The 15,050-nt window shown below is 43.8% G+C and overlaps 1 protein-coding gene across 1 annotated transcript in view; it reads left to right on the top strand.

Moving 5' to 3' along the window:
* prkci (protein kinase C, iota) overlaps positions 1-15,050 on the top strand; it is a 125,574-nt gene that overhangs the window by 54,252 nt on the left and 56,272 nt on the right. Inside the window, exons 3-6 of the mRNA XM_085989658.1 lie at positions 3,741-3,830; positions 10,198-10,248; positions 12,169-12,254; positions 13,817-13,948. Of these exons, the coding sequence (XP_085845784.1) occupies positions 3,741-3,830; positions 10,198-10,248; positions 12,169-12,254; positions 13,817-13,948 (359 nt within the window). The remainder of the gene's footprint in view (positions 1-3,740; positions 3,831-10,197; positions 10,249-12,168; positions 12,255-13,816; positions 13,949-15,050) is intronic.

Raw genomic sequence — 15,050 nt, 5'->3', positions numbered from 1 at the left:
GTCCTGAGGATGTAAGAAGCACAAGTTCGTTTGGTTTTTTTCCTTTTGAGTAACATCGTTGACCTGACAGCTCATTTGGCTTTTGACAAGCGAGACATTGGGGAGGTAGTCTAACATCACTGGGGTTTGACACCAGTTTCAGTATAACTGTTGCTGGCATGAAGCAAGCTTTAAAGAAGTTCCCAGTGGTAAATGAGATATTATTAACAAAGAGCTCATTGTCCTGTCGACTCTTGGTTGATATATAACCATTGTTTGGACACTGATGAATGGAGCTTTGACTAAACAGAGTGTGACATGAGCTATATTAGTATAATTCAGCACTGCTGGCTTTGCATCACTTTAAAGCAGGCAACTGTTTGAAACCAGCACCAGGCAGAAGAAAGCATGATTATTGTCTTAATTTACCACAGTATGTACTGCCACTGAATGTAGTTGGTTGTTCAGTTTCTGCACCTCCAACGCATTAAGCAGAAATTGATCACCAGAAGGTTAGCTTCTGAAAATGCACACAAGTGTGTGAAACATTTACCCAAAAATTCCTGTAACCGGTCAACAAATGGCACCCGCCGTTGGTTAGACTTGCCCTTGCCTGTTTAATCTCCATGATATTTTGCACTGGAAGTGCGTGGCACCCTCCTACAGGGCATCTGGGATCTGAGTAAACCGGGCAAGCAACTGGGTATCTCCTTAACCAATCAAATTGAAGGATTGTGAAATGAACAGTGCAAGGCCTGACAAGTAAGTGTAAGTTAGAATGGGTGAATTTGTCAAATCGGGTACAGAAAGAAAAATAGAGGGGGGCAGAATGATTGGATTGAGGGGGAGAGAGAGGGGGGGGGGGGGGGGGGGAGAAAGAGACCGAAAGGAAAAGTAAATGTTTTTTTATTTTTTTAAATCTGCAACAACAATTCTAACCTGAAGGGCTGAGACTCCACACTTGTAATAATGAATTTTCAGTGCCAGAGAGGTTGACTGGCAGTAATTAACACTTCATGTTGTTAAACGGGAACGTCACGCTTCTCAATGCATTTGAATGGGGAGCCAGATGGTGAGATGCCATTTTCGTGAAGCTACTGGCGGACCGGCGCACCTCCGACCGCAGCCCCTTGATTTCTGCATTTAATCAAGCAGCTGCCCTCGTCTGAAGCTGCTGTGGCATTTGCACTTAAATAACGGCGCGTGTTATTAGCCTTGCTATTATTTTGACAGCAATGTTTGGGCCATGATGTGTTGCAGCCCTGCTTGAAGCTGTAGATCCTCTCGCTAAATGCACTGATGAAATAAAAGCCTGAATCCTGTCCGTACAATTTCTCTGTAACTAACTGCAGATTATGCCTCTAAATTTGTAGCAGTGACAAAACCGGCTGAACATCCTGATGCATTACCGCCAAGAGACAGTTTAACATAGACTGTAAACCCAGTGTCTGGAAAAACTACAGCCCTGAACGTGCATTGAAAGGAAAAGTTGGAGTCGCTGATGTGAAACCTGACCACAGCATTCTTGAACTGTGGTTGATGTGGTGCACGTGGATTTCCAGAAGGTGTTTGATAAAGTGCCACATAATAGGCTTGCCAACAAAGTTGAAGCCCATGGAATAATAGAGACAGTGGCAGCATGGATACGAAATTGGCTAATTGACAGGAAACGGAGAGTAGTGGTGAACGGTTGTTTTTCAGACTGGAGGAAGGTGTTCCCCGGGGGTCGGTACTAGGACCACTGCTTTTCTTGATATATATTAATGATTTGGACTTGGGAGTACAGGGTACGATTTCAAAATTTGCAGATGACACAAAACTTGGAAGTATAGTGAACAGTGAGAAGGGTAATGATAGACAGCAGGAAGACAGACAGGCTGGTGAAATGGGCGGGCACATGGCAGATGAAATTTAATGCAGAAAAGTGCAAAGTGATACATTTTGGCAGAAAGAATGAGGAGAGGCAATATAAACTAAAGGGTACAATCCTAAAGGGGTGCATTAACAGAGAGATCTAGGGGTGTATGTGCACAAATTGTTGATGGTGGCAGGGCAGGCTGAGAAAGTGGTTAAAAAAGCTTACGGGATCCTGGGCTTCATAAATAGAGGCATAGAGTACAAAAGCAAGGAAGTTATGATGAACCTTTATAAAACACTGGTTCGGCCTCAACTGGAGTATTGTGTCCAATTCTGGGCACCGCACTTTAGGAAGGATGTGAATGGTTCCAGGGATGAGGGACTTCAGTTACGTGGATAGACTGGAGAAGCTGGGGTTGTTCTCCTTAGAGCAGAGAAGATTGAGAGGAGATTTGATAAAGGTGTTCACAATCATGAGGGGTCTAGACAGAGTAGATAGGAGGAAACTGTTCCCATTGGCGGATGGGTCGAGAACCAGAGGACCGAGTTAAGGTGATTAGCAAAATAACCAAAGGCGACGTGAGGAAAAACTTTTTTATTCAGCGAGTGGTTAGGATCTGGAAGTCAATGCCTGGTGAAAGGGTGATGGAGGCAGATTCAATCGTGGCTTTCAAAAGGGAATTGGATAAGTACCTGAAGGAAAAACATTTGCAGGGTGGGTGAGTGTGACTAGCTGAAGTGCACTTGCAGAGAGCCGGCACGGGCTCGACGGGCCGAATGGCGGCCTCCTGTGCTGTAACCATTCTATGATTCTCTTGCAGTTTCCAAATGCTGGATTAGAATCTAGAAAATAGTCTATCCAGCTCAATGGCCAAAACCAGCGATCAGCATATTCCACAAATTGTTTTTTCCCCCACCATTTGTTTATCTGGTCCTTTATTTAGTACGTCACTATTTATCAGTGTTATCACTGGGCTTATTTAGCGTATAAGTTATAGGAAAAAATTGCATGTCGTCAATGTGCTCCAACACTGTTCCGCTTGTGAGACACGCTTAATTCACCACCTCAAGTTGCTGCCACAGCACCAGAAGCAGTATTTCAGTCTAGTATTATACACCTCGAAAGGCTTTCTCCAGACAGAACCCAAGTATGAAAGGGCAAAATCTAGAATTGTGCTACTGCTTGTTTTTCACCGTTGAAATGGACTCATTTTGCCAACCCGCTGTTCATGGTTCACTTAAATCGAAGTAGAAAAAAAACACTCCTTCAGTGCAGTTGCATAAAAATCTCTTTACACCTATCATTGCAGTTTTACAGAAATACTAATGGCAACAATCATAAGACTGTCGGTCATTAATACATATTGGTTCAACTGGTAAGATTTTAAATGGGTTTGTGAGAGGATCCCAGCGGTCCACAAGGTTGTTATATTTATGTCTGAGGCTCGATGTGACATGCACCGCGAGCAGAATACATCAAGAATTCTATATTTTTCTCTGTTTGACGGCTTACTACCATGTTATTACTATTGAGCGCCTTGGGACGTTTTATTATGTTAAAGGCGCTATATAAATACAAGTTGTTATTTCTGTTGCTGCAAACTAATTTAAGAAATTACCCAAAGAAAAGCAAGGCTGATGCTGTCTTTTGGAAGTTAGTACGAAAGTTCCTGAATGTGTTCATATTTGCAGCGGGAGTCTGACACAAAACAGCTTGAAAACCAGTGGTATAAAATGTGTTCTTTTTTTCCCTTTTTAATAAGTTGATCTAATGATCTTCTTGACGACTCTAACTTGAATTCAGGAGTCTTAACCCTGAAATAATGCCATGTTCAGAATTATGTGTCGCAGTATTAAAATGTTTGCCAATATAAATTGTGTTCTTGCTCTCGTTTATCGAACAGGCGATCCTTGCACTGTCTCGTCACAGCTGGAGCTAGAGGAGGCATTTCGGCTCTATGAGCTGAATAAGGACTCTGAGCTGATCATTCATGGTGAGGTGCAAATCTTTTAAATCTTTAACTTTTGTGGTAGTATTTTGAAAGATTTGAAAAATACTGGTTGTTTTGGATCAACAGTACAAAACAGTCCTTTCCTCCTGTGCTCAATTGATCTACCGTAAACTGGTGTACAGCTTTTAGCATTCGCTAACACTGAAAGGAAACATGTATTTGCAGTTTTAGCCACATTTATTTTGAAGGATCAACCTTGCATTCGCTCTCTGATTTATGTTCGAGTCATCGAGTCATAACGACACAGAAGGAGGCCATTTGGCCCGTCGAGTCTGTGCCGGCTCTCTGTAGAGCAATCCAGTCAGTCCCATTCCCCCGCTCTATCCCCGTAGCCCTGCAACTTTATTTCCCTCAAGTGCCTATCCAGTCTCCCCTTGAAAACATTGAGTGTCTCCGCTTCCACCACTTCCGTCGGCAGCGAGTTCCAGGTCCTCACCACTCGCTGCGTAAAGTTTTTCCTCACATCCCCCCTGAATCTCTTGCCCAAAACCTTAAATCTGTGTCCCCTAGTCCTTGTACCATCAACAAGTGGGAACAGCCTTTCCTCGTCTAGCCTATCCAAACCCATCATAATCTTGTACACCTCTATCAAATCACCCCTCAACCTCCTTTGCTCTATTGAAAACAAATCCACCTTCTCCAACCTGTCCTTGTAGCTAAGATCCCCCATCCCCGGAACCATTCTGGTAAATCTCCTCTGCACCCTCAAGGGCCTTCACATCCTTCCTAAAGTGTGGTGACCAGAACTGGACGCAATACTCCAGTTGTGGCCTAACCAGCGCTTTATAAAGGTTCAGCATAACTTCTCTACTTTTGTACTCAATACTTCTATTTATGAAGCCCAAGATCCCATATGCTTTGCTAACCGCTCTCAATATGTCCTGCCACCTTCAGGGACCTATGCACATTAACTCCCAGGTCCCTCTGTCCCTGCACACTCTTTAAAACTGAGCCATGAAGTGTATATTGCCTCTCCCTGTTCCTTCTGCCAAAATGCATCACCTCACACTTCTCTGTATTAAATTCCATCTGCCCATTCTGCTGGCCTTTCTATGTCCTGCTGCAGCCGATTGGTATCATCCTCACTGTTTGCCACACCTCCAAGCTTGGGGTCATCAGCAAATTTAGAAATTCTACTTTGTATTCCAATATTCAGGTCATTTCAATAAAAGCAGTGGCCCCAGCACTGACCTTTGGGGAACACCACTGTCTACCATCCCCCAGTCTGGAAAGTCAGCCATTTACCACAACTTGCTGTTTTCTGTTCTTAAGCTAATTCCTTATCCAAGCTGCCACTGACCAACCTATTCCATGAGCCTCAATTTTGTTAACCAGCCTTCTGTGTGGTACCTTGTCAAACGCCTTCCTAAAATCCATGTAGACAACATCCATTGCATTCCCTTCATTGATCCTTCCTGTTACTTCATCAAAAAATTCAATTAGATTAATCAAACACGATCTGCCTTTTACAAATCCGTGTTGGCTCTCCTTAATTAGCTTAAACCTCTCCAAGTGCCTATTAATTTTTTCCTTGATTATTGTTTCTAAAACTTTACCCACCACTGATGTTAAACTGACCGGCCTGTAGTCACTAGGATTGTCCTTACACCCTTTCTGGAACAGGTGTGTCACATTTGCCACTTTCCAATCCTCAGGCACCTCCCCCACATCTAGGGAAGTTTGGAAGAAACCAGAACTAGTGGTGGTTTTTTGCAGGGCGAGTGAGAGCCACGCTTGTGAATAAAAACTTCCACTTTGTACTCGGAGACAGCGTTGAGTACTTCAGGCTGGCGTATAGTACAGCGTACATTGCACTCTGTTCCTTTCATTGACCAAGCAGCTGTGCACCTGTCACTTGTCAGCGAGAGAACGCCATGCTCCCTTTCTGAGTTTGATTCAAACCCACGTCCCAGTGGTGCAAAGAAAGTGCTCAAGTGTCACTGCGACACTCAGTCCTACGGTAACGAAAAAAGTTCCAGATTTGTTATGTTTTATTAAAGTTTTGATTTTTTCTTTGCGTCCCCCCCAAATGTAAAACACCACTCAAACCGGAAGAAATTGTAATCAACCAAATAAGTGAGTTTTATCACTGTGCTACCCATCCAAGTAGATTGAAAAGAGAAAGTTTCTTGAAAGACACAATGTTCCCCCAGGGTCCTAAATAACGGTGTATTTACATTATAAAACGACATCTTCAAGTGGTTCTGCTAATGCTGGCTGAGGTTCCTATTGCTGTTTATTTTGCCAGTTTATTTTGTCTAATCCATTTGCGTTTATGGCAATTTTATTGTTGCTGTTTGAGAGTTTTTGCCAGAGGGCCTCTATCTTCCTCAGTGTCTGGAGATGGTGCCATACAGGCTAATGAGAACAAACCCACCTCACTGGGCTGTACAGGGTGGGCTTGATTACTTCAGTACTTGGTCCACTGTGGCTAAAAAATCCTGACCACAGGCCCTGGGGCAAGCTGCTTTCTTGGGGGAGGAATACACTCCTCCTCTCCTGTTGCATAGATAATTTGAATATTCTTTGATTGATTGGCATCTCATCCATCATCTTAAACATTCACTCCCTCCACCACCGACGCACCGTGGCTGCAGTGTGTACCATCTACAAGATGCACTGCAGCAACTCGCCAAGGCTTCGACAGCACCTCCCAAACCCACGACCTCTTCCACCTAGAAGGACAAGGGCAGCAGGCGCATGGGACCACCACCACCTCCAGGTTCCCCTCCAAGTCACACACCATCCTGACTTGGAAATATATCGGCCGTTCCTTCATCAAAATCCTGGAACTCCCTCCCTAACAGCGCTGTGGGAGCACCTTCACCACACGGACTGCAGCAGTTCAAGAAAGCAGCTCACCACCACCTTCTCAAGGGCAATTAGGCATGGGCAATAAATGCCGGTCTTGCCAGCGACGCCCACATTCCGTGAACGAATAATAAAAAAAAATTATCACTAGTAGGCCCAAGCTGTTCCTTCTTAGGCCACACTTTAAAAGTCCTGTTTTTGGTTGCTTTCACTAACCGCACACACCTGATGGCAATGGTGCAAATTGAGTTTCGGATCTCGGCCAAATAGATACTAAATATTTCCCATGGGAGAATAGGGGGAGAATCAAAAAATCATCTTGCCTCAGCTCCTTGTTCACAGCTCCTGGCAGAAAGCAGCATTCGTGAGGGCCTGGGAGTAGATTGTTTTGGGCACTTGCACAGCAGCAACTTGCATTTATATAGCACCTTTAACGGAGTAAAATGTCCCAAGGCGCTTCACAGGAGCAATTATAGAACAAAATTTGACACCGAGCCACAAGGATATATTGGCACAAGTAAGGAAGTATTTTAAGGAGCATCGTAAAGGAGGAAAGGGATGCAGAGAGGTATAGGGAGGCAATTCCAGAGCTTAGGGCCTAGGCAGCTGAAGGCACGGCCGCCAATGGTGGAGCGATTAAAATCAAGGATGCGCAAGAGGCCAGAATTGGAGGAGCGCAGAGATCTCGGAGGGTTGTAGGGCTGGAGGAGGTTACAGAGATGGGGAGGGGTGAGGCCATGGAGGGATTTGAAGATGAGGATTTTAAAATTGAGGCTTTGCCGGACCGGTAGCCAGTGTAAGTCAGTAATCTCGGGTGATGGGTGAACGGGACTTGGTGCGAGTTAGGATATGGACAGCAGAATTTTGGGTGAGCTCCAGATTATGTAGGGTGGAAGCTGGGAGGATGGCCAGGAGTGTGTTGCAATCGTCAAGTCTAGAGGCAGCAAAGGCATGAATGAGAGTTTCAGCAGCGGACGAGCTGAGGCGGGGCAGAGTTGGGTGATGTTCCGGCGGTGGAAGTAGGCGGTCTTGGTGATGGAGCAGATATGTGGTCGGAAGCTCATCGCGCGGTCAAACATGACCCCGATGTTGCGAGCAATCTAGCTCAGCCTCAGACAGTTGCCACTTGGTTTGAAGAAAGGATAGAAAATAACTGAAAGGCGTGATCACGTCGCTCAAAAATCTGATGTACACATAATATTGAAAATTTTTATGGGTTCATTTGGATTTGAAAAAAACTGCTATATTTTAATTTTGCAGTACGAATGACCTTATATGTCCAGTGCCTGAGTGCACAAGTTTATTCAAGCTACTACAGGTAGACTATCCTTTATCTGAACTTCCGAAAACCTCTAAAACCGAAAGTTTTTTCGTTCAGCGTAAGTCGTGCGCACGACATGACCAGAGTGGCGCACGACTTACGCTGCGCAGGGCAGAGGGTCACAGAGTTCCCTCCTGGGTAGGAGATTGCAGGCCGAGCCGGGCAGTGTGAAGGAGGTACCGGGAGAGTGAACCCAACAATACCGCGGCCCGTCCGATATTCTTTTCTGACCCCCCCCCCCCCCCAACCCGGACCACCACCCCCGGACCCCCCCCGACCTGAACCACGGCCCGTCCGATATTCTTCCCCCCCCCCCCCCCCCCCCACCCGACCTGATTTGCGGGCCAGCTTAGTAGGAGTCAGCCGATATCTGGCTTTCCAGAGAAGCAGGAAGGGGAATGAGACACGGAACAGTCGCAAGAGGTAGCCTGAACTTTTAAAATTTATATTAAATACAAATTTCCCAGTCTTATAATAATACCTTCTGAACCTTCTGAAATCCGAAATATTCCGAAAACCGAAACTCAGCTGGTCCCAAGGCTTTCGGATAAGGGATAGTGTACCTGTATAACATCTAAACGCTAGTTGAATAGACAATTGCCTCTTTTTAAGGGAAAAGACTCTAAATACTGTAGTAGAAGGAGAGGAAAGTAAAAGAAGAAAAAACTTGCATTTATATAGTGCCTTTCATGACCTCAGGAGTGAGAGAAGACCGACACCAAGTTACAGGGCTATGGAGAGAGAGCGGGGCAGTCTTGGCTATGTGATTGCACAGACATGGGCTGAAGAGCCTCCTTCTGTACTGTAAATTTCTACAATTCCATGGAATCAGGAAAATATAATCATCCGTCTGACGTGGCTTCTGACTCCAGGGCTTGTCGTGGTGTCACCAAAGAGATGTGATAAATACTACAGATGTATAGTACCACTTTACTGTCTGCCTTCCTTTGCTGTAATAAACAATCAGGATTTATGATCTGTTTTCTGGAACGCCTTTGCACGTTTTCCTGCATTTAAAGGCGCTATATAACTGCAAGCTGTAGTTATCTGTGGGCCATAGCCCTCTGCAGGAAGCTAGTGCACAGAGCAATGCCAATCCTGGCAAGTAGTCTCCAGAGTAAGTTCCAACATAGAACCCCCCTTGAGTATAGTTTTAAATTATATCTTGTGTGAGGCCTTGTGCCAGCTACCTGCTCCCAAGTATGTCTGATGCCACTGCTCAATAAATGGTGCATATGAGGGATACAAATCAATTCTTCACATTTCCCCTCCCAGCTGAGACTAGGAAGTTCCTGTGTGGAGGAAATGCAATATAAAAGCATTTATAATGACACACGTGTGCCAAATCAGCATAACCATGCTAATCTGGTACTCATTTACTGTGTCAGGCAGCACAAATTAAATAATGGAAGAAATTAAATCCTGGTTTTCTCATATTTGAAGGACACAGATGTGGTTTTCTTGCCAGTCTAATCTGTTGGGTGAAATAATTGGCCTCCCCCCCTCCTTGGGGCAACAATTACTTGGCTTGCTGTGTGTAGCAACGTTTTAAATGATGGTGGATATTTTGTCTGGTATTTCTAGCAAAATCATAAATGTTCCTTTTAGAATGTGTTTATGATTTCACTTGAAATACTGAATAGAAGAAATCTTCGCAAATGCACTTACAATATCGCTATTGGAATTCTTACACCCTCCCCCCCCTCCCCAACCGCCATCTGTTACACAGCTTCATCACATTCCATGCTGTGTATGTTTCACACTTGCTGAATCACAGCCCTAAAATTCAGTGACTATGTTACACACTCCTCCAAAATCTAGGAGTAGACTGTGCTTAATCTATGTTGTACAAACTGGAAGTGAAGTGGGCTTAGCTCCTGAATTTTTAATATAGGAGCTAGCCAGACGAGGGGAAGAAGTTACAAACCTCGTTGTATTCCCCTGTGGCATAGTGTATTGGCCCCCTTACCCACCACATCATCTCACTAACTTGCCTTGTTGAAAGCTTATGGGGAAGCTAGATAAACACATGAGGGGGAATGGAATAGAAGGATATTTTGATGGGGTGAGATGAAGAGGGGTGCGAGGAAGTTCGTGTGGAGCACAAACACTGGCATGGACCAGTTGGGCCGAATGGCCTGTTTCTGTGCTGTTATTTCTATGTAAGTCAACAGGAAATGTGACTCTTTGATACTGACAGGATTTTCCTCTCCACAGTGTTTCCCTGTATACCAGAACGACCGGGCATGCCATGTCCTGGGGAAGACAGTAAGTGTTTCTCATTTTCCTTTTTGTTTTGGACTGCTTTCTGTGGTGTATATTTGCACCATTAATTCACAAAATCAGTTATAAGCCAAGCCCCTTGAATATTGAGTACCCTTTGCACCCTTTAAAGTATGTTCGTACTTCCCATTGTATTTCTTTTTCCCCTCTTGTCCTCCCCTCCTGAAGACACTGACTCGCACTATGGTATGGTCCCACAGGTGTCAACCTACCTGCCAGTGTCAACAGGTCACTTAACTGTGGGAGGCATTACAACCAAGGCTGGTCCTGTCCCCCCTCAGTATAAGTCATCAGTTACCAATTGGAACAGGAACCCCGGTTAAATTCTTCCCCCTCCCCCATCCCCTTCCAGTGGCATTGAGACCAATTGCACAGTTGCCCATCAGTACCAAGGATCAGACCTGGGCTCATTTCCATGCATTTTAATATGGTATAATTATTATAAAACCTGTCGGCTTTCAAATTGTAAACATTGACTAATCTGTATGAGAAATTTGTGATCAGTCTTGATTTAAAGAACTTGCTGAGGAAATAGTTAAAGTGTGTACAAATGCTAGTCAGCCTCCGGAGTGTAATGTATACATCACACCGGACAAACGAGTAAAAAGCACTTTTTCTCACATCAGATTGATATTTCCTGCTGCTGCTGTAGTTATTTTTTAAACAAAACCCGCTCCAGTTAAATTTGTCTATTGTTGAAGTATGACCTATTCAACACATCTTGATGACATTTTCTGGCCGCTATTCTGGTGCTGACAGATGAAGGGGCCTAGATAGAGTGGCTAGCAGCGAGGTCAATAACCAGGGAGCATAGATTTAAAGTAATTGGTAGAAGGATTAGAGGGGAGTTGAGAAGCTTTTCCACCCAGAGGGTGGTGAGGGTCTGGAACTCACTGCCTGAAATGGTGGTAGAGGCAGAAATCCTCATCACATTTAAAAAGTACTTGGATATGCACTTGAAGTGCCGTCACCGACAGGGCGACGGACCAAGAGCGGGAAAGTGGTATTAGGCTGGATAGCTCTTTTTCAGCCGGCTCGGGCACGATGGACCGCATGGCCTCCTTCTGTGCCGTAAACTTATGATTCTATTCTGCGGCATTTCATACAAATTTTATTAATTGTTCATACGCTGATACCACACAGTACTGCTTCCAGTGTGTTCATACAAGTGTAGGTAGATGTTCATGAGTCTCTTATATTTTGAGTCAAATGTAACAGCTCACATATGTGTGGCTTTTTGATAAATTATATGACTGAGCTGCAGTAACTTCATGCTTATAGTCCTTGGTTTGTGGAACAGGCTGAAACTTAGTATTGTACATCCTAGCTCAGCTGAGGAAATTTGATAAAATTTTGCTTCAATAGCCATTCAGCCCTTCTGAACCTATCCATTCAGGAAGAATTACATTACTCCTATCGTAACAGCCAGCTATATCTTAAACGATTGCAAGACTGTAGCATCCATTATTTTATCCAGAATTCCATTCCAAGTTTTGACTACTCTGTGTAAAAAGCTACTCAATATTTGTCTTTTGCCCGTTTGACTCTTTACCCCCTTGTCCTGATTTCATGGTCTGAAATGGAGCTCAGGATTTACCTTTAAGCCATTTCTCATTTTCCCTCTAAGGTTCCCTGTTGGTCTGTTTCTGATAAGGCTGAAAAATCTTAAGTTCCATCTGGCTTTCCTCTGTATATGGATTTGGGCAGGAAAAAAGGGCATTGAAACATAACCTGTTTGACCCTGTACTGAATAATCTACTCTGATTGCAGCATTTTTGCATTTCAAAATAGTACATCACTTTCCTGGGAAATAAGTTAATGATCAGACAGCTTAATTTGCTCTTGTGGTAACTGGAACGTAACCATGTTTCCAGTTTTTTGCTTCAGTTTGTGTTTTTTTTCCAGAGTCCATTTACAGACGGGGTGCTCGGCGCTGGAGAAAGCTATACTGTGTAAATGGACATACTTTCCAAGCCAAAAGATTCAACAGAGTGAGAACAACTTTATCTAGTTTCTTTGTTTTTTAAAAAAAAGTCTCCATCAAGGTCAGTGCTAGGGAATGTAACACTTTTTTCCCCACTTTCGACACCCATATGTCATCATCAGGTGCTCACAAATGAGGTATAACAACAACAGGTATTTATATAGCACCTTTAACACAGTAAAACATCCCAAGGCACTTCACAGGAGTGTTATAAAACAAAATTTGACACCGAGCCACATGAGATATTAGGACAGATGACCAAAAGATTAGTCAAAGAGGTAGGTTTTAAGGAGCGTCTTAAAGGAGGAAAGAGAGACGGAGAGGTTTAGGGAGAGAATTCCAGAACTTGGGGGCCTTTGCAGCTGAAGGCACGGTCACCAATGGCGGAGCGATTTTAAAATCAGGGATGCTCAAGAGGCCAGAATTAGAGAACGCAGAGATCGCGGGGGTTGTGGGGCTGGAGAAGATTAGAGATAGGAAGGGGGCGAGGCCATGGAGGGATTTGAAAACGAGGATGAGAATTTTAAAATCAAGGCATTGCTTAACCGGGAGCCAATGTAGGTCAGCGAGCACAGGGGTGATAGGTGAATGGGACTTGGTGCGAGTTCAGACACGGGCAGCAGAATTTTGGATGACATGTTTACGTAGGGTAGAACGTGGATTAAAACTGATACTGTGAGTCTGCCATGGGATTAAAGGAGTCAGATTTAGCAGCAGTAAATGCTGGGTGCCAGTCACAAGCAGTCACAACTCTTGGAATCAGAATTAAAACAGCACACATATAAAAGCTAAGTTTACCTGGTTCAATAGAGGAAGACTCTCTTAATGGGTTATTTGAGAAATTGATACCTGGGACATGTCCAGGGGTAAGTATTTTCTGATTAAAGTACCTCTGCCTGCCCCTTCCCCATGCCAGGTAGTTTTACCGTAATTCTTAATTGGCTGATTCTGACTCTGCCCAAATCCTTGTACGGGTAGGCACAGGATTGTAATTCAACACTTCTCAATAAACCCTTCACAGTTTATATCGTAGATACTTGCAGAAAAGGCCTCCCCACCCACCCCCCCTGCCCCCTCACTTTCTTAATTGGTAACCCACACACAATAAATAGGCGTAGTGAGTCACTGGGGTTCCAAGAGAGCAGGAAATGTCAGTGTTAATGCACACTGACTGCTCCACGTGTTGCCTCCCCTGTGCACAGACACACAGCAGGAAAATAAGTTCCTGAGAGGCAAGAAAGCACTTGAGAGTCCAGACTAGATAGGGGAGTGGGACTAGGCCAGGAGCGGGTGGGTGTGCTCCCCAGTTGAGCTACACTTCCATGCGTCGCAGTAATTCGTGTAAAAATTCTTCCCACTCCCTCCCACTTTCAACCCCCAAATGGTGACCTAAATTTCTAGTCTTATAGATGAGTACATACAGTAATTAAGGTCACAGTTTAGATATTATGTTGCGAGTATGGGCAATAACATTTGTTGTGGGGTCTTAATAAAAAGTCACTAACCAAAGTGTTTTACTTGTGCTAAACATAAACTCTTAACTGAGCTTGTTTTCTTGCTCTCCTTCAGCGTGCGCACTGTGCATTCTGTACTGATCGGATCTGGGGCCTGGGTCGTCAGGGCTATAAATGCATCAACTGTAAGCTTCTGGTCCATAAGAAATGTCACAAACTGGTTACAATCGAATGTGGACGCCATGCCGTAAGTCTTTCTCTGTTCTTCTGAACCTCTGTTGAATTTTTAACCCAAGTCCTGTCTGTTTTATAGAGGGGAAAGTGGCTCAAATTGAAACATTGGCATTCACTGGGATGTGTTCGGATTTGCGTTGTAAGCAATAATGTAATTTTGTTTTGGAAAGGAATTTGTTACTTCCGCAGGCTGCTTGACCTGTTTTGTGCAAAGGTTTTAATGACTTTTGTATCTGCCATTACTGACAAGTAGCAACAGATCCCAAATGGAGTTTAACACAAGGAATCCAACTCTGAGAAAAATACATCAATTCTGAGTATTTAATATTTGTTATTAACTTAATGCTATAATTTTTACAAGTACATGAGAAATATTCTGGATATTTAAAATTTTCAAAGCATTCCCACTGTTTTTACTGCAAATTATTTTTGTTTTTTCCTGAGAGAAATGATCGCTTCAGCTCTTGGTGGCGGGGCCTTATTTGAGAGAAATAAGCTACGGCTGCAGGCATCTTTTGGGGAACTTTGATGATTGGAATGTTCTTCATGCTAAAAATTGAAGCTTTGTCTGTCACCTGCTTAGGTTAACTACCCTGTTTGTGAGGTATGCACGGATCCTGTATAAATGAGGAGGTACCAGTTGATTTAAGAGGATCAAATATTTACCTGTAAGAAAAGTAAGAAATGCTGAAAATGCACAGCAGTTCTGAACGAGAAAAAAGTATGATGCTTTGGGTGGAAGCGTTCATCAGCACCAGTTCTGATGAGCCTTAGGCTGAGGAAGTGTGGACCTACCTTTTCTCTTTCCGATGCTGACCGATCCGACGTGTGCTTGTGGCTTTTTTTTAATCTTTAATGTATTCGTTTTCTCAAGACTTCGCCCCACACTATCAGATTACTTGCTAACGTCTCGCAGTTTCGAGTGGGAGGATGTTTAGAGAAAATGGTTTTAACATGGAGATAAGCAGCTACCAGTGACAAATGTTCTTTTTCAGATAGTTTAGAAACTGGTGCTAGCGAATGGAAACAGCCTCTTTTACTGTACATGAAAAGGTTTGCTTTTATACGAGAGAGAGACACAATTTCAGTATGTAAGTGTAACTGAATAAAAACTT

The sequence above is a fragment of the Somniosus microcephalus genome, chromosome 6 (genome assembly GCF_052327205.1).
Source record: "Somniosus microcephalus isolate GS21.2 chromosome 6, FLI_Smic_1.0, whole genome shotgun sequence".
Taxonomy (NCBI): Eukaryota; Metazoa; Chordata; class Chondrichthyes; order Squaliformes; family Somniosidae; genus Somniosus; species Somniosus microcephalus.
Note: the sequence above shows the minus strand (reverse complement) of the source record. Positions and strands in the feature narration are given on the sequence as shown.